A 23,467-nucleotide genomic window follows, 5' to 3' on the forward strand; every position below is an offset into this window, starting at 1 on the left:
AAAGTCGAACTTGAGACTTTCCTATTTTCAAATCGCACGCTCTAACCACTGTGCAACACCTACTCGCTGCTATCACCACCATCATCATCATCATCGCCAATAAACTCAGCACTGCAAGAACGACCGAGGACCGGGTTTCAATCGCGCAATCGGTACTCGTGACCAACTGGGTGACGATGGCGCCATGACTGTCGTACCTGCTCCGCCACAGGCTCAGGCCTCATCTCTTCGCGGCGGTGGAGGTGCGGGCTCGCGCACGGCGCGGTCGGCGGGCCGTAGGGCCGGTGGGACGGGCAAGCGGGGGGGGCGGCGGCGGCCGGGGCGGCGCGCCAAGGGGCCGACGGCTGCGTGGGCGGCCGAGGGACGGCGTAGTTGGCCCGTGCGCCGTCCGGGCTGCGGCGGCCGTGGCAAGCGCCCGCGATCACCGTGTCGCAGTAGTTGGCACGCGACGCGGCGAGCTGCATGCGCTCGGCGGTGTGCAGCGGCAGGTGCGCCGCGGCCGCCGGTGGCACGCCGACGCCGGGACAGGGGTCGCCACGGGAGGCGCGCACCTGGCCCACCGCGCCCGCGCGGCGCGGAACGCGCGGGGGGTGGTGGACGACGTGTTGGCGGTCGCGTCGATCGTAGCGATCGTGGTGGTGGTGCTCACGGCCATCGTGCCAGTGCGCTTCCTGCGAGCCGTACTGCGGTGCGATCTGCGCGTGCGCTGCCGCTGCTCCTGCCGTGTCCACATGCAATGCGTGCCGCGTTGCAAGGCCGCAGTCTGTGCGAGCCGGACAAGCGGCATCGGCTTCGTGTAGGCGGCGGTCGGCGTGCCACGTGGGCGGACCCGGCTGTGCGAGCGGGGGCACGCGGTTCTGGTGGTGCTCCTGGTGGTGGTCCTGGTGACGTTCCTGGTGGTGGTCGTGGTGGTGGTCCTGAGGATATTCCCGGTGCTCGCAGCACAGGCGGTGCGGCTGGCCGTGCGCTGCACCGCGCGGTGCCACCGAGCTGGCTTGCTGCGCATTCCTCCTCTTGGGGGGCAGCGGTGGCGGCGTCGTCGTCGCGTCCCTCCGCATCGCGCTCTCCCAGCGACCCGGGGCGAACGCCGTCCCAGGGCGTCGTGCCGACGTCGCGTCGGGCTCCGGGACGGACGCCGCGGCGCCGCGCTCCGCTGGAGAGGCCGCCCCATGGCCGGCCACGGGAGTCGCAATCTCGGCGGCGCGCTCCGCGGGAGCCGGCACGCGGCGCAACGGGGGGGACGGTGTGCCGCGATGGGACGGCGTCGAGGGGCCACGCGGCGAGGACGGCCACTCCTCGCGTGCCGTCACCGATTCTCGCGTGGAACTCTCCTGGCTCGGGCCGGGCAAGGTTACCCCCGAGTCCGCGTGCGTCGGCGTTCTCCCGTCCCCTGCACCTTGCCCTACGATGTTCTCTTGGCGTTCGTCTTCTTGTTCTTTATCCGTGTCTCCTCGCCGTCCATCCACGTTCCGCTTGATGACCCTCACCTGCCAGGGCTCCACGCGTACGGCACGCGGGGGCTCCGAGTGGACCACCACCACCAACGCCGCCACGGCCGCCCCCCCCGCCTGCAGCACCACGGCCTTGGCGGCACCGCGCATCACGCCAGCACGAGCGGCGCCCTCCGGCTCAGGTGGACGATCCGGGGAAGTCGCCTCTGCGACCTCGTTGTTGTCAACGTCGTTGTCAACGTCGTTGTCAACGTCGTTGTTAACGTCGTTGTCAACGTCGTTGTCAACGTCGTTGTCAACGTCGTTGTCAACGTCGTTGTCAACGTCGTTGTCAACGTCGTTGTCAACGTCGTTGTCAACGTCGTTGTCAACGTCGTTGTCAACGTCGTTGTCAACGTCGTTGTCAACGTCGTTGTCAACGTCGTTGTCGCCACCACCGCCGGACGGTTCTTGTGACGAACACTCCCGTAAAATCTCTTCACCAAGGATGTTCACCGAGTCATCTTCCGCTTTGACAACGCTCGGAGGACTGTCATCCCGGACGCCACTCGGAGGACTGTCGGAATGGGTAGTACTTGGAGGACTGTCGTCATGGTTACCACTCAGAGAACTGTCATCATGGACGGCACTCGCAGGACTGTCGTCACGGATACTACTCGGAGGCCTGTTGTCAAGGATACCACTCGGAGAACTGTCATCATGGACGGCACTCGGAGGACTGTTGTCACGGATACAATTCGGAGGACTGTCGTCACGGATACCACTCGGACTGTTGTCAGCAAAAACAGGTTGAGGGCTGTGAGCCATGGGACGGCTGGGCGGACCGCTCTGGCTGAAGACGAGCGGGGAACCGGTCGCGTTGAGGACGCACGGAGACTCATCGACCGTGGCCCCGCTGGTCCGGTCGCCCGTCTCCGGGACACGGGAGGAGCCGTCCGCCGCGAGCCCGCCCGGGCCCAGCATCGCATCGGCACCGCCGCTATTGTTGTCGCCATCCTCCTCCTCCTCCACCAGCAGACAGTCGTAGCCCAGCAGCCAGGGCAGCGTGGTGGTGCTGGCGTCGGCGTGGCCGGCGTCAGATTGGCCGCCAAAGCTCGGATCCTCAACCCCGCTCTCCACTGCGGCACACGGGAAGGGAGGCAGAGCGCATGGCGCCAGTTATCGGGAGCACCTGTGCGTCGAACGGTGCAATGACGCATCGCTTTAAAGCGATGAAGCCTCATCCTTAGAATTTTTACCAATGCTCTTTTGGAAAACGTCGTTTCACTGCTGCGCTCCCGAGATCTGACGAGATCGGAAGTGGCTACGTCCTCCCCAAACGCAAGCCCACAGAGACATGGGGCTCCACCGTAGTTGCTGGACAAGAGGATGCACTCCTCCCCCCCCAACCCTGTGTTTTTAATGCAACATTTGAGGGTGCGTCGTATAATCCGGTAGCTGTGCGCGTGCGTGAACAGATGTGTAACTTTGTAGACGCTGGGCACGGGTTTGGGGTGGGTCCTCGTGCGCGAAGCGCCTTGTGGTCGCGGGGACGCGGTGTGCGGTGTGCGAGGAGCGAGACTAACGAGCAGAGTCGAGGCTGATTAACGTTGGCACCACCAGCGGCCGATCCGAGATAGGGGGCAGCAGCTCGGCCATCCTCATTTCCATGCCGTCATCCTCTTCCTCCTCCTCCTCCTCTTCATCCGCCTCATCATCATCATCATGCTCACTGTAACCATCCTCATCCTGAAAAGTGTCCTCTTCATCATCGCCATCGCCATCATCATCGTTCTCCTCCTCCTCGTCTGATTTCATCTTTAAAACCTTGGGGGTTGCAACAAATGTTTGTCAGCGCGAGTAAAAGACACCGGTTCACCCATCTTGTCGTAACTCTCGAGGATGTGAAAAGAAAGTAATAATAAATTAAGGGTGTGTTTTTAATACGGAGCACCGAGGCGTGCCAGAGGGCAGCGCTCTATCCTACAAAGATGGAACAGGTGGAATCCACGCTTGCTGTACTGCCTTCCCCCTTGACGAGGCAGGTGATGGCACATCTTTGACGCCCACGGAAAGAGTGTGTCCACAACATTCGCGTGATCCACAAACCCTCGCTGCTGCTGCTGCTGCCTCCACAGCGCTGGATCACGACCCTAACCCTAACCTTCTGCATGGCCACCACCGCCGCCACCGCCACCACCTCTGGTGCCCGCAACGTAGCAACACGTAGAGCTAAACTCGATTGGGTCACCTCGCATAGAGGGCTGCGTGCACCGTCCTCGTTCCCTGGCTCTTCCACAAGGTCCTGGATAGGAGCAAACGATTGCGTACACTCACGATGTTTCATAATGTGTACCCGCAGCAGGTCGGCAATCCTTACAATCGCGACCAAACTGGTGGCTCAATTAACTGTACGAATTGCTCTATTTGTGTTGCTTTTGTCTCGTTGGTCACGGGTGTATGGATGGATGGGTCATTAGTCACGGGTGCGCGTGTGTGAGTTTGTGCGCGTGTGTGCGTGGCTGTGCGAGTGAGTGTGTGCTAATGTGCGTGCATGCAAGTGCGCGCTCGTGTGAGTGCGCGTGGGTGTGCATGGCGGGTGCCATCACCACGCTGTCCACGCTGGAGTCGCACAAGAACGCCACGCGGTGGCTGCCCCTCTCAGTGCCATCGCCGGACACCGGATCCGTCACCGCCCGCTCCAACGTGCCCTCCTCTCCCGGCTGCTCGCCCTCCTCGTCCTCCTCCTCCTCGTCGTCTGATGGGGAAGAAGAAGAGTTGCAGAAGAGGGTCGGAGAAGAGAAAGTGGTGGGCTATGAGCGTATTGATGGACAGACTCACAGAGACCCATAGACTTGCACAGAGACCCATAGACTCACACAGGGACCCATAGACTCACAGAGACCCACAGACTCACACAGGGACCCACAGACTCACACAGAGACCCACAGACTCACACAAAGACCTATAGACTTGCACAGAGACCCATAGACTCACACAGGGCCCACTGACTCAATGTGTTCCACAGTTTGTTGTGGTTCATCACAGTCGTATTTGGTTTATTTATTTTTAATTTCCCACGTCCACAGGAGGAGGCGTTTGCTCATGCCATGGCTGGTCTGGACACGATGCCGGGGAGTCCAGGGCTTAAAGAGGCACCGACACGGCGTAACGCGCTTACCACTCGCGCCTCGTGACAAGACGCATGGCGAGCGGTGAAACACAGGGGTGCGGCATGAACTCCATCTTCGCCGTGAACGTGCCGTGCGTGTACGCGTGTACGCGTGTATGTGCGCGTGTGTCCCCGTGCAGTCGGGAGCGGTAGTGTAGTGCACAGCAGGAGCTGCGAACCCAGCAACAGACGAGTTCGATTCCTGTGTATAGCCAACAGTGACGGTTATCTGAACTGGTTCTGGGCCTCCCCTAGGTTGACCCAGCCTGAAATGAGTACCTGTTGCGATGTGTGAACATCGCCACGAGGGAGACATCAGTGGTCGTGTGCTGTGCTGGCCACTCAACCGCTCGTGTGACGTGCCGGCCTTCATAGGTGCTCGCTAATAGCACCTGCTCCAACAGTCTGTTAAGCCTATATGGGGGATTTTTGTCTTTTGTGTCCCTGTGCATGCGGTACTGCCCATGCGTGGGTCCTTGTGTGCGCCTGCCCGTGTGCGCGTGCCGGTGCGTGTGGTACCGTATGTCTGCGTGTCTGGCTGCGGCAGCATGTAGTTTGACAGCACACGCATGCCCGTCTCCGAGTCCACATCGTTCTGCAGGGGCACCAGGGGCTTGGACTGGACGGCCAAAGAGATTCACGCACGGCAGTGTGAGGGGGCGCGCATCAACGCGCGTCCCGTGACACACGGCGACGGTAAACAACACGGACGCACGGGAGAGTGGTCGTCGCTAAGCCATCACAGCGAGGCCGCCGTCTTGAACGTTCCCCCCAGGCAGTCGCCGCCGTGATCCGTCGGCCCTCGCCAGGCGACGCGGCGCGCGTCATGAGAGCGAGTCACGGGGCACGTCACGGAGCGCGTCACAGGACGCGTCACGGAGCACGACGCGCGTCATGAGAGCGCGACGGTCCGCGAGCGGCACCAGGCCGGGCGTGGCCGTCACCGTGCGGGGCGAGGCCCACGGACGGTCGGGTTAAGTTCCGCATCTACTTTCGATGCTCGACCGCGGGGCCAGGCCAGCCGGACCGCCTGGTGGGCGAGGCGATACCGGCCCGTGCTACCCTCTGGGGTGAGTTTTCTCACCAGACTACAATCCCCAACAATAATGCCGTGCAGCGCACGTGACCCGACGTGCTGCTGTCGAGGCTTTGCCAAGCACCACCCCATCACTTTGGTTACGTCCAGTTCAATACCGCACTTGGTTCCCCGGGGAGCGCGACACCCGGTTATAATTAACGTCAATTTACAGCCACTTCATCGATGCACTGCTGGACGAGTGAGGGTCTCCCCAAGCAGAGCGGGTTATTAAACCAAACTTCACTACGCTCGTCGGCGTGGGCCGGTGAAGGCACGGACGTGTGGAAGTGCCGCCTGCTGCTCACCGCCTAGCCCCAGGTTCAGCCCTGTTTAGCCTACAAGATCTGACGAGATCGGGCGGATTCCACGTGGTTTGGCCATCGGCTCTTCCTCCCAAGGGCACACAGGTACGAGTGGAGGGAGGCACACCTGGTTGTCGGAGAGCCAGAGGGCGGAGAGGGAACGCAGTCTCATGAAGGAGAGGGGGAGAGCCCGGAGCCTGCGACACAGGGGGCGCGGGGGGGAGGAATGTCGGGGGTGCGAGGGAATGTGGGGGGCCGGGGGAACACGGAGAGTGTAGGGGAACGCAGGGGGTTACGTGAACGCAGGGGGTGCAAGGGGGGACACAGGGGGCACGTGAACGCAGGGGGGCACGTGAACGCAGGGGGTGCAAGGGGGGACACAGGGGTGCAAGGAGGGACACAGGGGGCACTTGAACGCAGGGGGGCACGTGAACGCAGGGGGTGCGAGGGGAGACACAGGGGTCATGGGGAAATGAAGGAATTCCAAGTTACTCACAAAGCCTCTTTGACCTCTGCCAGGGGTTCAAATATTCATTCATCAGGAAAGTCAAACGGTCTGTCTGCTCTAACGAGCAAGGCCCTAAATCCATCGGCGGACATTCCATATTCCAATGGCAGGAGCCAGTTTATGCATAGACGAAACACAGTTTTTTTTTTCTTTTCCTTAGGGCGCTGTCTTTCCGACAGCTCTGTTCTTCACCTGACGACGGCTGCTTGCGTTGTGGCCGAAACGTCGTGAGAATTTTATTATGTTTTATTTTTATTATTTCCCTTCTATGTGACTTTACCGAAAGAACCAAGAACACAGTTTATTTCTTTCCCATATCGGGAGGAACGTACAATGGGAAATGGAAAGAGCAACATGGGCATTAAAGAGCAAACGCAAGAGACACCACAGGACAGGTCGCTCGAAAAAATGAAGGCCGATGGTCGAGACTTATAACGGAGTGGCAGCCCAAGGGGGCACCGCGCTCGGGAAAACATCCACCACAAAGACGCGGCAACAAAATCGACTCGTGTGTGGGCGCTCGCCCAATGGTGGGCAACCTGCGTTCCACGGAGCCCCTCGCAGTGGCCTGGTCCCAGTGTGTCTAGGAGCGATGCGTGGGGGTCACGATGGGGCCCACCGAGCAGTGTGGGATTGCACGAGACGGAATGTGGCATCTCAAAACCAGGAGCTGTGGCGATGGCGCGGGGAAGCCTTCACCGGGCAGCGCGTCGATCACGGTCAACGGGGATGACGACAGCGGGTTTCCACGAGGGTGGCACCATGTGCGTGTGTGCGTGAGTGCGTGAGTGCGTGTGTGCGTGAGTGCGTGAGTGCGTGCGTGCGTGCGTGTGTGCGTGAGTGCGTGTTTCTGCATGCATTGGCCGTGACCGGGAATTAAACTCGGGGTTCGTCAGGTTTGTAGTGCAGCGTGCTAATCGCTACACTACTGCTCATAGGCGCTTGCTAACAACATTTGCTCCTACAACCTGTTAAAGCTATACGGAGGATCTTTGTCTTTGTGTGCATGCGTGAGTGCGTGCATGAGCGCATGTGCGAGTGCGTGCATGAGTGAGTGCGTGCATGATTGAGTGTGTCAGTGCGTGAGTACGTGCGTATGCATGCGTATGCGTGAGTGTGCATGAGTGCGAGCGTGTGTGCGGATGCGTGACTGTGCAAGTGCGTGTGTGCGTGAGTGTGCGGATGCGTGAGTGCGCACGACGACGCGGCGGACGGGGCGGCTCACCGGTTGTGCGCGAGGTTGAGCACGCGCAGCCGCTGGAGGCGACTCATCTCCGAGGGCAGCCAGGCCAGCTGGTTGCTGGCCAGGGACACGACGCGCACGGCGCGGCAGCTCCCCACCTTCCGCCAATCGCAGGCACAGCGCGGCAAGCCGTCACTCGGAGGCTCCCGGATTGCGCAACAACTCGTGAACTCGTTCCCACCGGGGTATCCCACAGGGGAGCCGCCACAGGGGCACGGCGGCCAGCGGCGCGCCAGGCTTGCACTCCGAAGGTCGCCGGTTCGATTCCATCTCCCGGCGCGGGGGTTCAAAGCACGGGGCCGGTTTCTTAAACCCCCCCCACCACCCCTCCCCTGTCCACCCAGCGGTGTGAATGGCTTCAGCACAGTTGGTCTATGACCAGCAGGCCGTGTGCGGTGGGGTAAAGAGTGGGTACCTCCCCACCTTTTTCTGAGCCGTCTGGCTGGTGGCGTGGAAGGATAGGCCAGATACCCTCTAGGGAGGGGGCCCCTCCAGTGCCGCCTCCACTGGAGGACGTTCTGCCAGCAGTGCCGCGAGCCGGCCGCTGCAGGGCTGCGCCGCTCCGTAACGACGCGAAGGGCCGGTCGCCGCGTGGTGAGCGAGGGGCGGGCCTCACCTCTGGGGGGAGGTGAGTGAGGCTGTTGAAGTCGGCGAGCAGCGTGTGCATGTGGTGCAGGTGCCCGATGGTGCGCGGCAGCGTCACCAGCTCGTTGTAGCTGCAGTCAAACTCCTCCAGCAGCAGCAGCCTGTGCAGGGGTCGCGGTGCCATCATCATCATCACCATCGTCACCATCGTCTCCATCGTCACCGTCATAACCATCGTCACCATCATCACCATCGTCACCATCATCACCATCATCACCATCGTCTCCATCGTCACCGTCATAACCATCGTCACCGTCATCGTCACCATCGTCACCATCATCACCATCATCACGATCGTCACCATCGTCACCATCATCACCATCGTCACCATTGACTCCATCGTCACCGTCATAACCATCGTCACCGTCATCGTCGTCGTCATCATCGTCTCTGTTTCCAAGCACTTAAAATAACCTTGCTCCATTAAAGAAATGTACGTATGTTGTATGTATGTTAAGCTTATTTCACACCGTACGTAGTCAACCGTGCTAATCAGAGGTGCGGGGGAACGACAACAAAAATGTGTCGTCTCTCATCTGTTACAACTTTAGTCATGCTGCTTGTCGCTGTGCTGGACTGTATAAAAAATTAATATATAAACCAGCGGCGATAAATGCACTTTGGCTCATGTAGCCCTTGCCCATTTGCTGGGCTCCTCTTGCTGCAAACGACGCCGTTCTTCCAACGCGACATAATCTGTGCAGTCGCTGGTGACCGGGCCGAGAAGAGGATGCAAACCCAGGCCCCTCAACATTGCGGGCCCAACGCTGTTACATAACGTCTATTGACTGGCGACAAAACCACTATAAAATTGGAACTTCTCAGCCACAAAATGCGAATAACCATGAAAGCCAGCAGACCGTCTCCACTTTTGTGTTTGTCGAATTGCTTTGTGGTTCGAGTGCTCGGCCCCGATGACGCAATATGCTTGGTTGCAAGGGGCGACTGGATATAAATTTAGAGCCGTTGAATTGTAAAGCCTATTCATCATCAGCCACAGTCAATCCTCAAGCCGGCACCATCGCTCATTCTTTTTAGACGTAACATTACATCCGGCACCTGCGCACGAGTTGATTTAATCGCTCCATGTCCACGGTAGTCTTTGTGTCGGACGCGCTCCTGCCTTCTGCTGCCACTCCGTCTCTACGTCTCGGCCGTTGGCCAGCGTCCTTTCTCGCCGTGGCGAGTCCTGCCCAAACCTATTTATATGTCTTAAGAGTGAGAGTGATGTGTGCTCTCCGATCCATGCGTTTCCTATCTACGTCTGTCAGCGTAATATTCCTAGCGTGCATCTCTCCACGCCTCTTGTGTCCACCTCTCAGCTTTTGTTCCACTTTCTTTGTCAATGCCCAACTAACCCTTTGGCAGAAATATGGAGAGAGATAGGATCTTAAAATCCAAGTGTGGGGGCTGAGTTTATCCACGCTGAATGTAGTAATGTGGCCGTGCATTGTGTGTAGGGAGTGCACGTGGTGAGTGCACATGTCCTTGGGTGTGCCAAGAGTGTGGTTCTGGCAAAGGTTCGAGGTTCGGTTCCAACAGGCCGCCCTGGTTAATGCGGACGTTGTGTATTTTAAGGTTAAAATGCCCGCTGTATTAATCGTAAAAATACGCACGCGTGGCGGCATGATGGTCCACAATTGAAAGACTGCCGTGCAAATCACTCAACTTTGGTATGACTTAGTCAATTCCCCGCCTAGACTCAGAGAAAAGCTCCCACTTGCAGGCCGCTGTCGAGCCAACTTTTGCCACACAGAAAATAGTTGCCACTGGGGATGCCCTTTCAATGATTTAGAGGAGATGCGATGTAAGAGCTTTGAGTTGCGGAGGCATTTAATCAAGTGCCACTGTGCATGCGGAGATTATTTCATTTGCAGCCAATGCAGGCTAAACGGAGATCTTTGTCCCTTGTATTTGGAGTGCAATGCTTGGGGTGGTGGTGTTACCCTCCTATGGTGCCGGGGAGTTCTGTCAGCTTGTTTCCATCCACCTTGAGCGTCTTCAGCTTCTTGAGGCCTCCTGCCAACACCCGCACAGCAAACCCACAGCCGCGTCTAATTCACCGGCGCTCAAGAGGGCAACGCGACCGGGGGTCGGTAGCTACGCTGCTTGTGGCCGATGGTAACCGAGCGCCGTGGAGATGGCAGCGAGGGTTGGTGGGTCACACAAAGATGGTGTGAAACTCCCTTCCCGTGGGCGTCGAGGAGGTGCCATTCCCTGGCTCGCGAGGAGAAGGCGGGACAGCAAGGAATGTGGACACCACCTGCTCCGTTTGTGATCCACTGCACAAAATCAATGGAGGCAGCGGCAGCGGTCGAACACCCGGCTTCACCTGAATCCGTTGCGTGGCTTTATGCTTGGATATAGGTCACAACGTTGATATTTACTCAGCTACACACAAGATGAATCTAAATGTCAAGTTCTTGGTGCAGTCTCTTGGGCGACCGGATTTATTGCCATGTGGGCATTTGAACAGCACGTGCTCGCGTGCAGGTATGATTGTAGGTATAGTCTGCCACCTAGTGGTGCAAAACACTTCTTACTGTATTGTGCACAGCTTTTTCTCCCCACAAAGTTTACATAAAACGTCGAGCGTTTTACAATCCACTGCTGAATGAAGGCTTCCCCACCCCGCGTTGGTCATGGAGGTTGATTGACCACACGTGACCAAGGAGACGGCGATCAGTTCACATCACTGTCCGCTGATGTTAGCCGCCGTGGCCGGGAATCGGACTCAGGTCGCTGGATTCAGAGCACCGTGCACATTTCCCACCTTGCCACTGCAGCACTCTTGTGAGCCAACCGTTTATATCGAGTTCTAGTAAGCGTGAAGCGTTACTCTCCTTGAACTCGGAGGACTGTTACCCTGCAGACCCGAGAGCGTTTTCGCTCCCACCTTCCCCCCGAACCGCAACTGACCGAGAGAGGCAGGCAGGCACGGCAGCTGATTGGACGACAGGAGCAGGTCCTGCAGGTCCTGGCAGCGCTCAATCTCCGTTGCGACGGTGCACAGGCGGTTCTCGCTCACGTCCAGGTAGCTGAGCGCAGCCAAGTGCCCGAGCATCTGCAAGCCCAGCAAAGACTCGTAACGTTGTTACCGCAAGACCGTGGTGCGGGTCATCTTAGGGAGAGCATGAGAAAAAAGACAGCCCCGATGACTATGCGAGCAAATGAGTAAGGCAATTAAATCACAAGCTGGCTTGCGAGCAGTCAGAGAAACGAACAGTAAATTGGGGAGCCAAGATGTTGTGCAACCGTTGGGTCAGCATTACACCCGGCCAGCCAATAACACGGTCATGTGACAAACCAACGATGTAACTATCCAGATAACTACTCCACCAACTAACAACAACTACTCAAATAATAAAACATGTGAAGGCTAGGGTTGGTTTTGCCCGAACGATTGAATGTTCAAATCAACGGCGCTTATTTCAGCCAAGTAAGTTAAGTGGAAACCCAGCGAGTGAACCAAGATTTTGTGGAAATGTTCTGGATTGGTTCGGGACCTCTCCGCGGCGTCACAGGAAAGCACATGCCACGCGAAACGCCGACACGACGGGCAGCGCACAAACGTGTACCAAGACGGTAAATGAACACAATCACGCAACCAAGGGCAGCAGCAACGCTCAAAGCGGAACCCACGCAAGCGGAAACACAACAGTTACCATTCGTTATAGGCCCGAGGCTGGTGTGCTCGCAATTCCGCAAAGCACGAAAAAATGGACAGAAATCAATATATTGCTTCGGACGAAAGATGCATGTTTGAATGTTATTATATCATAATGTAACAACCTTTGTAAATCCACTGCCGGTTGAAGGCCTCCCCACACCGCTGTCGGTCTAGGGGTTGTTTGATCATACTTCAACAAATTTCTCAGTGCGGGTTGGTGAAAGAGGCGGGGAGGAGGGACGGTCCAAAGACCGGTTCAATCTATCACTCGCCACTGATGTTTTAGCTGCGGCCGGGAATCAAACCCAGGTCGCCGGGCTCATAGAGCAGCATGCTAACCATTGTGCGCCGCTCCACCCAGTACGCGTTTACAACGCCTGAACGCTTGTATACATTTCGTGGGCTGCGTATTCCTTTGCAGAGCAGGGAGTGAATCCTAAACCAAATGTGCAACAGGAAAGCGACCTGGACGCCGAATAAGGTCGCGTAAATGGGTGACCTCACACTACAATGTTCTCGAAAAAAAGTCGCTCCCTGCTCCCACATCCACTGGGCTCACCTGCTAAACGCCACCGAGAAAGTTCCCTGGACAGACGGAGAGACAAGAAGGCCAGTGGCCAAGAGGGGGGAAACTCAGCACACGACTTCACTGTGGCAGCATCCAGCAGGACACAGCCGAGGTCACCTTCACCGGGATGGGTCATGTACATTTGTCAATTTTGGAAATATTATACAGATACCTCATCGATATTACAGGGATACATGAAAGAGGAAACAACATTTTTTTTACAAAGCCCAAACATGTCGCCCGCCAATCTTAATCCACTTTATTATATTCTAACTCTCTCCTCTGTAAGATATGCAAACCTGTCAACCGCTTATCAGTGCCTACCTAATCACAGACCAATTCAGACCTTATTGGTCACCCCGTGCCCTTATAAATCTCAACGTTCATCCTACAAAGTCCCATCACAAAGGAGTTGTTGTTGCCCGTATTGAAACGGCTGTACGATGTATGGACCTGAAAACTCAATTTCCCTCGACAAGAATACGGGTAAACCGTATGGGTTGACAGGTATGGATATGACAGCTATAACTTTCACAACAGTCAATCACCTGGTAATAAGAAAACGGGATAGAAATCAGTGGGGTGTCTATAAATGTATCACCATGTGAAAGTTATATTGAGCCATGTGTGTTGTCTCCAAGCTCAAACAGGCCAGTTGTAAAGATTCTCAATTCCAATGGCCTCCAAGGATGTAGCGCTGAGCTTGGGCTGCCGAGCATCTGGATTGGAATCCAGGTTCCAGCCGCCCACGATTAAAACCGGGTTCTCAGTAGACTGGGCACACCTACTTGGCAACAAGCTGGGTCCGTAGTTACCTCTATTTATTTGCTATCACTTTCTTTTTTCACCAAGGTCCTCCGTGGGTCACTCGTGAAACAGCTCAAGGCTGAAAGTTGACTTAGCCCGAGTCAACAAATAGAATAAAATCACATCTAAAGTGGAGTGAGTTTATGGTCTCAGCCGAGTCATCTGGTCACGAGAAGAAAAAATATCGTCAGATGAAATTTCATTCTGAAGTTAATTTCGTGTGTTATTCGAAAAAGAATAGGCCATGTGCACGGCATCACGGTCATATTTTTTCCAAAGATGAAAATTTACATCGCCCCCCCCCCCCCCCCCCTACTGGCAGCCTACTTGTGACACGGGGCCTTACGCTGTAAGACTGCCGCGATCACCAAATGTACGAAAATGATTTTTTACATTATTAGTAAGCATCGCTCAGTGCCATGGTTCTCAACTAATATGGTAAGGCGGATCCCCAATCAAGACCACTGGTCCCAGCCCCACCCCCACAACCCCCCGCGCCACCTTCCCCACACCCCATCGCACGTTCCAAAGGCCACAACACACAGGGAGATCACGAGGCCACGCCTCTGGTCAACGCAGCGTTGGTAAGGCATGTGCTTTGTGTTGTGTTTGTGTGCTTTGTGTTGTGGTTGTGTTGTGTGCTTTGTGTTGTTTGTGTGCTTTGTGTTGTGTTGTGTGCTTTGTGTTGTGTTGTGTGCTTTGTGTTGTGTTTGTGTGCTTTGTGTTGTGTTTGTGTTGTGTTTGTGCGCTTTGTGTTGTGTCTGTGTGCTTTGTGTTGTGCTTGTGTGTTTTGTGTTGTGTTTGTGTTGTGTTTGTGTTGTGTCTGTGTGCTTTGTGTTGTGTTGTGTTTGTGCGCTTTGTGTTGTGCTTGTGTGTGTTGTGTATGGATGATGCATTTTGCAGCCCCTCCGCCGTCCCAAAAAGTATTCGGGGGGGGGGGGGGCAGCCCCCTGACAGTTTGAGAATCACTGGCTTAACGCTCGTATGAGCAGAGAGACACTGTGACCTCACGTTCCCCGGATGCCGTGAGCACAGCACGTACCGCGGGGAGGATGAGCAGAGAGTTTCCGTCCATCAATAGCTCCTGTAGGGTGGTCAGCTGCTGCAGCACAGGCGGCTGACATTCGCACACACACGCGTGCGGACCAGATGTCATCGTTATGACCATGGTGAGGATCGTTCTTTAGGACAGCACCTTCTGTCGGCTGGGGCATCTCAAGAGTGCTTTAACACACGATAAGCGACTTTCATCTCAACAGCGCAACTAAAAGGGCAGCCCCAGTGGCAGCTGTTCCTGTGCGGCACAAGTGACTCAGCACCTGGCCTTCCCAGCGGGCATTATTTTGCCGGTAGGGGGCGATAATTATAATTCCGCGCTAGATACAATATGCGGTGTAATTTTTTTTAAATATGGCACATTTGGACCATGACGCCGATAAGCAATGGCCTACTGGGTTTAAATTCCATCGGAGGATCTTTAACAAACGCTACGAAGCAAACGACGCGAAGTACTTTACAGTGACTACACCCACACTATTTACTTGGGTGGGCTGCCCAATACACAATGCACACATACACAACAGCAGGGCTCTTCAGCCATGCTGCGCCGTGGGCCACAAAATGAGGGTGGGCTTGGCGAGCCCACATGACGGCATAACGTCTGTGCGGCGGCCCTCACCACGTGACTGAAGTCATTGCAGCCCAGGTCCAGTCGTCTTAACTGGCTCAGCCGGTGCATAGCCCTGCCGGGGGGTCGGGGGTCATAGGTCACAGACAAGCAGAATGTCAACAAAGTTTTGGCGTCAAGTCCGAGAGAGGCCATCGCGGCCAACGTCAATGACAACAAACCTCAAAACGACTTCCTTCACTCTGCTAGATTTAGCAGCTTTTGCACAATCGATATTCCACCTGCAGGTTGGGTCTGGCGTGGCCCAGGAATGCGCTACGCTGGAGAGAATGGGTTCCTCTTCAGGATGATATCACACTTCAATACGGTTACCAAGAGTGCAATGTGTCAGCAGCTCTTGATCATTTTACTCGTCATACAAATGAGTTTACGTGTAATAAATGTTTGACTTTGAAGGGTTCGTTTGTTACACTATATCTACTCATGGGTACCTTTCAAAGTAACAATTTAAGACTGCTGGAAAGCGGTGGCTACACGCGTCGCATGTAACCCAGCGCTGTGGACACGAGGATTGGTGGATCACCGCACACATCTTGTGAAACTCTCTTCCCGTGGGCATCGAGCAGGTGCCATACCCTGGTTCGCCAGGAGAAGGCGGTACAGCAAGTGGACTAATCGCCACCTGTTTACATTCTTACGGAGATAGAGCGTTGCCCCGTCGCGCTTCTTTTATTCTCTACGGGTGCTCTGATTTCCTCCAACACGTATAAACAAGTCATTTATTTGCTAAAGACTTCTTAAATTAAAACCCAATGCAGCAGGACCCGCTTGAAAAAGAGTCCTATGACTTCCCTGGACCAATAAGTAAATTATGTATTATTATTGTACGTTCATCTAAGAACATTCTTAAAATGTAATTTCTATCAGGGCCCCATGGTACATCGTGGAGGCTTCTATCACTCAGTCTCTCTGACCTCTCCATCTCTCTACAATGAAGTATGGCCATTGTCTGAAACGTTGCCGATTACCATATCCTCTGGATTATAAGACGCAACTCGAAAATAAAATGCATCCCAAACTTGTGCCCGGTGTCAGTAAAGGCTTACAAATCTGGAAACACACCACACGACTACCGGATTACAAGACTCACCCTCAACTTTTACTTTAAAACACTGGGGGGGAATAAAAAGTGTCTTATAATGCAGAGAATATGGTAGATCTCTGTTCTTGTGGGCAATGTCTCTGGGGGGTGAGTTGAGTGCCGGGCGGGGCTCACTTTGGCAGCGAGTTGAGGTGGTTGTCCCTCAGCTCCAGCACGCGCAGCTTGCACAGCCTGCGCACAGACAGGGCAGCAGACGATTGGCTCTCAGCCTGCTCACCAATGGCAGCACGACAGAGCCGTCCGGCCCTTCACGCACGGCTTTACCTAGAGCTGAGGCGCCTCGTAGATTTAGTCGATTAAGCAACAAATTATTGAAATCAACTCCTCTTTTATGGTCGATTACTCAGGCCCTGTTGAAAACAGACATTCCCCCCCCCAATATCCGACCGCTTGAGTGCGGGAAACCTCCTAAAATCACGCTGAGCACGACTCAGCTCAAGATGACGTCACCAAACCCCATCCATGACCACCCGTCCAGGGGCACACGTGGGAACAAGAGATTCAACCGTTTTTCTCCGTTTAACACGCAGGCTTTCGCGACCAATATCATCCATAAAAATGTTTTTTGTGGGTTAGATCGCGTAAATATATAACAGTTTTTTTCTCCAAATATGTTCGTGCTATCCGACAAGTCGAGCAATCGAACCAACAATCGGTGGGTAGTTGAACAGTTAGATAGCCGGGTGGCAGCTGGTGCATGACCGCATGCTCTTGACGACGCTGCCGTGTGCGATGTGCGAGGACTCACCGCCCCAGACTAGCCGGCAGGAACTCCAGGAGCACGTCGCTGAGGTAGAGCTCCGTCAGGCTCACCAGCTGCGTAAGGCCGTCCGGCAGCCTGGCGGCAACACGCGTATCACGCCGCTCGGGACACTTCGCTCAAGGCAAAGGCGCAGTACCGCAATGCCCTCGCTCGCTACGTCGCTGGCAGAAGGACCACCGCCATCACTGCACTCAAGGGAACTTCAATAAGGCCCTGCTAGGCATGTTTACTATTTCACGCTGGCCTGCAACGTGCGGTCTCAGCGATTGATTTTCAGGGCTTGGCTTAGTTGACAGGGCTTGTGGCAAAGAGGTATGAGCTACCAAGTAGCTCCTCAGACGGAAGAAACTACCGAGAGGTCAGATGAGAGCGTGACACCTGCTTCCGTCCTGGCCTGCTGCAGGCTTGTCAAGGCCGGCTAAACTTTGTTTAGCACCAGAGACAACAATGGAATGTAATGCAATCGGCATCGCAAGGCATAGAGTTACACTAAGAGAACGGGGATCATTAATAAACAAGAGGAATAGGAGAGCGGACAGGACTCGGGCGCAACGTTCGTCAGCGTTGTTAACAGATGGAGCAATTGCCATAACCAAGAGGGGAAGTTGGATCGACAGGATAACGTGTAAGCCATCCTTTGCAGGGCCAAACTGATTGAAATGATGAGGGTGGTGCCAGACCGAGGCTGTGCAGTGGGTGGGCGGTACTGATCTGAAAGGCACCCCCCCAGGCAGTAGTAAGACTGGATGAGGTTTACTGGATGGTGTTCCCCATGCCGCCACTTCCCGACACTCCACATCCTATGCCCCCTTGCCCACTCCCACCAATCCACACTGACCAGCATGTAAGTGGATTGACAAAGGGCTGTGCATCGTTATCGAGTGTAGAAATTATCCTGCGGTCATTCAATTGGTTTCAAATGTTGCATATTAAGTCACCTGGAGAGTGTGTTGTTGCTCACATTCACCACACTCAGTTGCCTGCAACTCCTGATGTTGTCTGGGATGTCCCGCAGCTCTGCGAGAAAAAAAAAAGGCCTCCTGTCAGTCCAACACCTCTCACTTGTAGCCCCATGACAACATTTCCTCCGTGACAGCTATCCAATGTGTTGCCAGGTCGTATTGCGTGTTGTTCGGTCTGATGTCCGAGGAGGAGCCGTACCCTAGCTCACCAGGGTATGGGTCCTTCTTGATGCCCACGGGAAGAAAGTTTTACAACGTTTGTGCATTGCACCGACCCTGGCTGCCTCGGTGCTGGATTACAGGCGTGTGTCGCCACCGCCGCCCGGCTAAACATCAGCCCCCACGGGCTTACCCCTGGCTGTATGTCACGAGTGTGCGTGCGTCTCTCCTTGCCGTTACGACTTGCGTCGATGCGACGCAGGCCGGCCAGGCCTCCGATGGCAGGCGGCAGGCTGGCCAGGTCATTGTCAGCGACGCTGAGAACCCGCAGCAGAGGCAGGGCGCACAGCTCCTGTGCACGCACGGACAAGGTGAACACATGGACAAGGTGAACGCACGGATGGGCAGGTGAATGCACGGACAGGGTGAACGCATGGATAAGGTGAACGCACGGACAGGGTGAACGCACGGACAGGGTGAACGCATGGATAAGGTGAACGCACGGACAGGGTGAACGCACGGACAAGGTGAACGCATGGATAAGGCACAGCGTCTCCTCCCACTGTGCGCTACAGCTAAGGCAGCGCACCGAATTTCCGAGCTGGCTTGCTGACGACGCTCAGAGCAGCTTGAACCGAACGTCGCCGTGCGTGGAAGTGGAATTCAGCCGTGAGAGGTCTCAGGCCAATGGCGAGGAGCTTCGTCGGTCAGAATTGGATCAATACATATGTGCAACGTCTGCATAATAATACTGGGCTAATGTGAAAATATAGTCGCGTGGTGGAGGGTTAATGACAATCATTATGGCAAAACACTACCGCCATGCGACCTAACCCAAATACATGGGCTAATTGTACTGGATGAGGACCTACGTTTAAAGTTAATCACGTGGGAATCAGTGCTTTTTTATCCGTATGTTTGGTGATGTGACAGTTCCCCGCTAAAACTCACATGTGATGGATGAATAAGAGTTGGAAATTCTACATTTGCATGGCAGGACAACTTCTGGCCAGTTATTTACAAAAAGAAAGTTTTTTTTATAAGTAACATATAGAGTTTATAAATAATAATGAATACAATAATCGCCCTGTAATATAGAGTTGAGCGTGTAAGATGATTGATTTTCTAAATACAAGAAATAACATTAAAATATAGGCAAGGCAAGATGGCTTAATATTTGCCTATGACCATGACATAAGAATTGGTTTTAGCCATGCTGCCAATTAAATAGTTGTGTTAAGATGTTAAAACACCAGAAACCTTTAGGAAGGACTCATGTCTGCATTAAACACACATACTTGTGTTTTTTTCCCCACAACCCCACCCCAGTCCCCCCACCGAGTACGCAGCGACGTTGCAGCGCTGTGCGGGCCACGTTTCGGTACGGAGGCACGTGCGTGCGTGCGCGTGTGCTTGCTCGCAACCTTGGGCAAGTCCTGAATGTAGTTTCCGTCCAGGTGAATCTCTTGCAGAGACTGAGCACTGGCTGGCGTGTACACTTGTGGGGGGACCGTGTGGAGACGCGTATGGGAGAGGTCAAGGATGAGGCTGTCGTCACCGCCCTCCCCATCCTTGATCCCAACACCTCCTCCTCTCTCCCCACTACCGCCGCTGCCGCCACCACCACCCAGGCACGAGCACACCAGCCGGGGAAACGAACGCTGCTTGCTCTGCTTGGTCAACATTCCTGTTTCACGCACGCACACACAAACGCAAGCGGCGACAAGATGGCAGATCCTCTAAAGCAGGGGGTCAGGAACCGATGGCCCCACGACTTTAATTTATGAGGCCCACGACTTCATTTCAGGAGGCCTGTCACTTGCAAAACAGCCCACAAATGACGATTCTCCATCAATGAAAGCATCTTAGCCGCACTAATCGGGCACTCGAGATGAATATTCTCAATGTGGCTGCAACTTGAAAGCTAAGCAAGGTTAAGCTGAATCTTTTAGTGCACAACTTTCATGTTATCCCGTAGACAACAAGAGTTTCCTGTGGCTTCTCTGATTTCCTGCCACGCGAAGCCAAACACTCATTAACGGAACTGGACAAACATTCCAATACAGGACCCTGCTGAAAACACAGCCTTGAGACTCAGCACTGCCATCACCATCGTTAACAACGCGCAATCTTCACGCAGGCCTTTCGAATGTACGCCACAAACCGGTGATGTCATTTTTGTAATGGTTCAGTGTTCGTCCTGGCTTGTTTAAACATGTTCTCGACATAAAATGGTTTATGATAGTTGTAACAGCAGGATAATGCAGTAAACTTTGTACGACATGGTCAGCGGCACAGATAAGTTTTATGGAGTTCACAAGGCACGCCTTGGAAGGGGAACTTTAAAAAAGGCTGGGCCATCGATGGTTTGCTAATTAAAAGTTGGGACACATTACGATTGTTAATAATTACATAGTTAAGCTTATTCTCAGTAAGTGTATGTTAATTCAATAACGTGCAAAGTAAAAAAAAATGCCCTGGCTTGAATTAGATTTCGATTTAAAGCTTTCGTGGCTGCAGGGATTCATCTTCTTGGTTGTTTCGGTAAAGTCACGTAGAAGGGAAATACTAAAATAATAAAAAATACAATAAAACACAATAAAATACATTTCTCACGACGTTTCGGCCACAACGCAAGCAGCCGTCCTCAGGTGAAGAACAGGGCTGTGGTGAAGTATGGTCGTCTGAAAGACTGCCCTGTTCTTCACCTGAGGACGGCTGCTTGCGTTGTGGCCGAAACTTCGTGAGAATTGTATTTTATTGTTTTATTTAATTTGTTATTTCCCTTCTACGTGACTTTACCGAAAGAACCAAGAAGTTGAATTCGATTTTTTAAATGTGGTAAAATTGTAAATCCATCCGATGGCTTTTACAAGGGCTGTGTGAAGCGCAGCAGTTAAGGGCACTGCCCACGAGCCCAGCCACCTGAGTTTGACTCCTGGGGCTTGGCCACGAGTGGCGGCGGGTGATGTGTGCACAGATCTTGGGCGCACCGTTCACCAAGCCACACCGATTGTGGTTAAGTATGGTCGACAACCCCACGTGACCAACAACAGTGAGGTTTCTTCGTCCAGTCGTGGATTCACCGCAACATTTTTGGTGGAAGTTAAAACCTCCACAAACCTTTGTCCTTTGATAAACGAAACCCGCATTCGGCGGAACACAGTTGTGACCCATTGACACTGATCTACATAGGCGGCGGCTAAGGGAGCCTTGTGCTTGTACGCGACTCTGTGCGATGCTATGAGAAGCTAAAGTTGGTTCAGAAACGTGTTGACCCTTCCGAGTGCCGCCAGGAGGCAAAGTACACAACACGGCTCGGGTCGAGGCGGGCGCAGGGCGTGAAGTCGTCTCGCGCGGACATTCCACACCCCCATGGCAGGGCCATGTCTGTTCACAGATCACCCGTGCGCAGTGCCGCGTGTGTGGAAGACGATGACGACGATGATGACGATACGTCTATAGTTTATTATTGCATATGGCAATAGGTTCAGGAGCTAAATGTTGAGGTCTGCTGGGCCTTGTGTTGTTGTGGGTTGCCGTGTTGCTAGTCGCTGTGTTGCTGTGTGTGGTTGTTGTGTATGGTTGTTGTTGTGTATGATTGTTGTTGTGTTGCAGGTCGCCGTGTGTTGTGTTGTTGTTGTGTGATGTTGTTGTGGTGTGTTGTTGTGTTGTGTGTTGTTGTGGTGTTTTGTTGTGTGTTGTGTTGTTGTTGTGTTGCGGGTCGCCGTGTGTTGTTGCGGGTCATCGTGTTGCTAGTCGCCGTGTGTTGTTGTGGTGTTGTTGTGTGTTATTGTGTGGTGTGTTGTTGTGGTGTGTTGTGTGTTGTTGTGTTGTTGTTGTGGTGTGTTGCTGTGTGTTGTGTTATTGTGTGTTGTTGTGTTGTTGTTGTGGTGTGTTGCTGTGTGTTGTTGTGTTGTTGTGTGTTGTTGTGTTGTGTGTTGTTGTGTTGTTGTGTTGTTGTTGTGGTGTGTTGCTGTGTGTTGTTGTGTTGTTGTTGTGGTGTGTTGTTGTGTTGTGTGTTGTGTTGTTGTGGTGTGTGCTGTGTGTTGTTTGTGTGTTGTTGTGGGTCGCCGTGTTGCTAGTCGCCGTGTGTTGTTGTGTGTTGTGTGGTGTTGTTGTGTTGTTGTTGTGGTGTGTTGCTGTGTGTTGTTGTGTTGTTGTTGTGTGTTGCTGTGTTGTTGTGTGTTGTTGTGTTGTGTGTTGTTGTGTTGTGGCTCGCCGCCGCCTGTCGTGAACTCCGTCTCGCGCTGTTGTCGAGGCGAGCGCCCGGAGTGGACGTCGCCACTGTACCTCCCCGTGCGTCCGACTCCTCTCGCCTGCCGGTGGAGGCTCTCGCCGCCGCCTACACCAACGCCTTGGCCTCCTCCTCCTCCCCGCTGCTGCCGCCGCCGCCGTCGTCGTCGTTGTTGTTGTTGTTGTTTTCTAAGCGAACGAGCACAGAGAGACGGCGCCCGCATCGACCGAACCGAGCCCCGACACAAACGTCGACTGGCAGCAATGAATGGACACCGAGACGCGGACAACACTCAAGGCCCCGGAACCTGCATAGACTACACCTGAAGGCCCCAAAACCTGCATGGACAACGGTCAAGGCCCCGGAACCTGCATAGACCACACTCAAGGCCCCGGAACCTGCATGGATAACACTCAAGGCCCCGGAACCTGCATGGACAACACTCAAGGCCCCGGAACCTGCATGGACAACACTCAAGGCCCCGGAATCTGCATGAACAACACTCAAGGCCCCGGAACCTGCATAGATTACACTGAAGGCCCCAAAACCTGCATGGACAACGGTCAAGGCCCCCGAACCTGCATAGACTACACTCAAGGCCCCGGAACTTGCATGGATAACACTCAATGCCCCGGTACTTGCATGGACAACACTCAAGGACCCAGAACCTGCATAGACCACACTCAAGGCCCCGGAACCTGCATGGACAACACTCAATGCCCCGGAAACTGCATAGACTAAACAGACACAAGGCCCCGGAACCAGCATAGACTACACTCAAGGCCCCGGAACCAGCATAGACTACACTCAAGGCCCCGGAACCTGCATTGACAACGCGAGCGGTTCCGGAACCAGCCATTGGCATCTCACGCCACCCCCTGGGCAACCGCACGCATTGCCATATATATAATAGGCGACGTTTCGGACCATGACCCTTCTTCGTAGAACGTGGGTTGTCTATGTTCTGGACGAATATGTTGAGTTTTTTTTTAACGTGCCTTTTGCCCCACTGCTAACGTAGAAACACAAAAAAGTCCAACGGGATGTTGAGAGGGTTGACATTTGTAATCCAGTATTCATCAATCCACTGCTGGATGAAGAACTCGCAAAGCTGCCTCCATTTCTCACGATCTC

General features: G+C 54.3%; 1 protein-coding gene across 8 annotated transcripts in view; it reads right to left on the reverse strand.

Moving 5' to 3' along the window:
- LOC133357253 (uncharacterized) overlaps nt 1-22,575 on the reverse strand; it is a 29,697-nt gene extending 7,122 nt beyond the window's left edge. For 6 of the 8 annotated variants that reach the window (XR_009756944.1, XR_009756945.1, XM_061575102.1 and 3 more), the window contains exons 1-18: nt 22,390-22,575; nt 19,521-19,783; nt 18,331-18,448; nt 17,914-17,992; nt 16,961-17,050; nt 16,327-16,383; nt 15,102-15,165; nt 14,466-14,540; nt 11,298-11,442; nt 10,325-10,397; nt 8,350-8,479; nt 7,716-7,831; nt 6,110-6,179; nt 5,122-5,221; nt 4,040-4,188; nt 3,682-3,735; nt 3,017-3,257; nt 198-2,569 (exon numbers count right to left, since the gene is read on the reverse strand). Coding sequence is in view for 6 of the 8 variants with exons in the window: in XM_061575102.1 (XP_061431086.1) it covers nt 198-2,569; nt 3,017-3,257; nt 3,682-3,735; nt 4,040-4,188; nt 5,122-5,221; nt 6,110-6,179; nt 7,716-7,831; nt 8,350-8,479; nt 10,325-10,397; nt 11,298-11,442; nt 14,466-14,540; nt 15,102-15,165; nt 16,327-16,383; nt 16,961-17,050; nt 17,914-17,992; nt 18,331-18,448; nt 19,521-19,781 (4,194 nt within the window). In the remaining 2 variants the exon portion in view is untranslated. Of the gene's footprint in view, nt 1-197; nt 2,570-3,016; nt 3,258-3,681; nt 3,736-4,039; nt 4,189-5,121; nt 5,222-6,109; nt 6,180-7,715; nt 7,832-8,349; nt 8,480-10,324; nt 10,398-11,297; nt 11,443-12,607; nt 12,634-14,465; nt 14,541-15,101; nt 15,166-16,326; nt 16,384-16,960; nt 17,051-17,913; nt 17,993-18,330; nt 18,449-19,520; nt 19,784-22,389 lie in introns of those variants that run through there. The other 2 variants (XM_061575101.1, XM_061575105.1) reach the window with 2 other exon arrangements.
- Between the last annotated feature and the right edge of the window lie 892 nt (nt 22,576-23,467).

This window comes from Lethenteron reissneri, chromosome 57, assembly GCF_015708825.2.
Source record: "Lethenteron reissneri isolate LAM-NWPU_2019-01 chromosome 57, ASM1570882v1, whole genome shotgun sequence".
NCBI lineage: Eukaryota > Metazoa > Chordata > Hyperoartia > Petromyzontiformes > Petromyzontidae > Lethenteron > Lethenteron reissneri.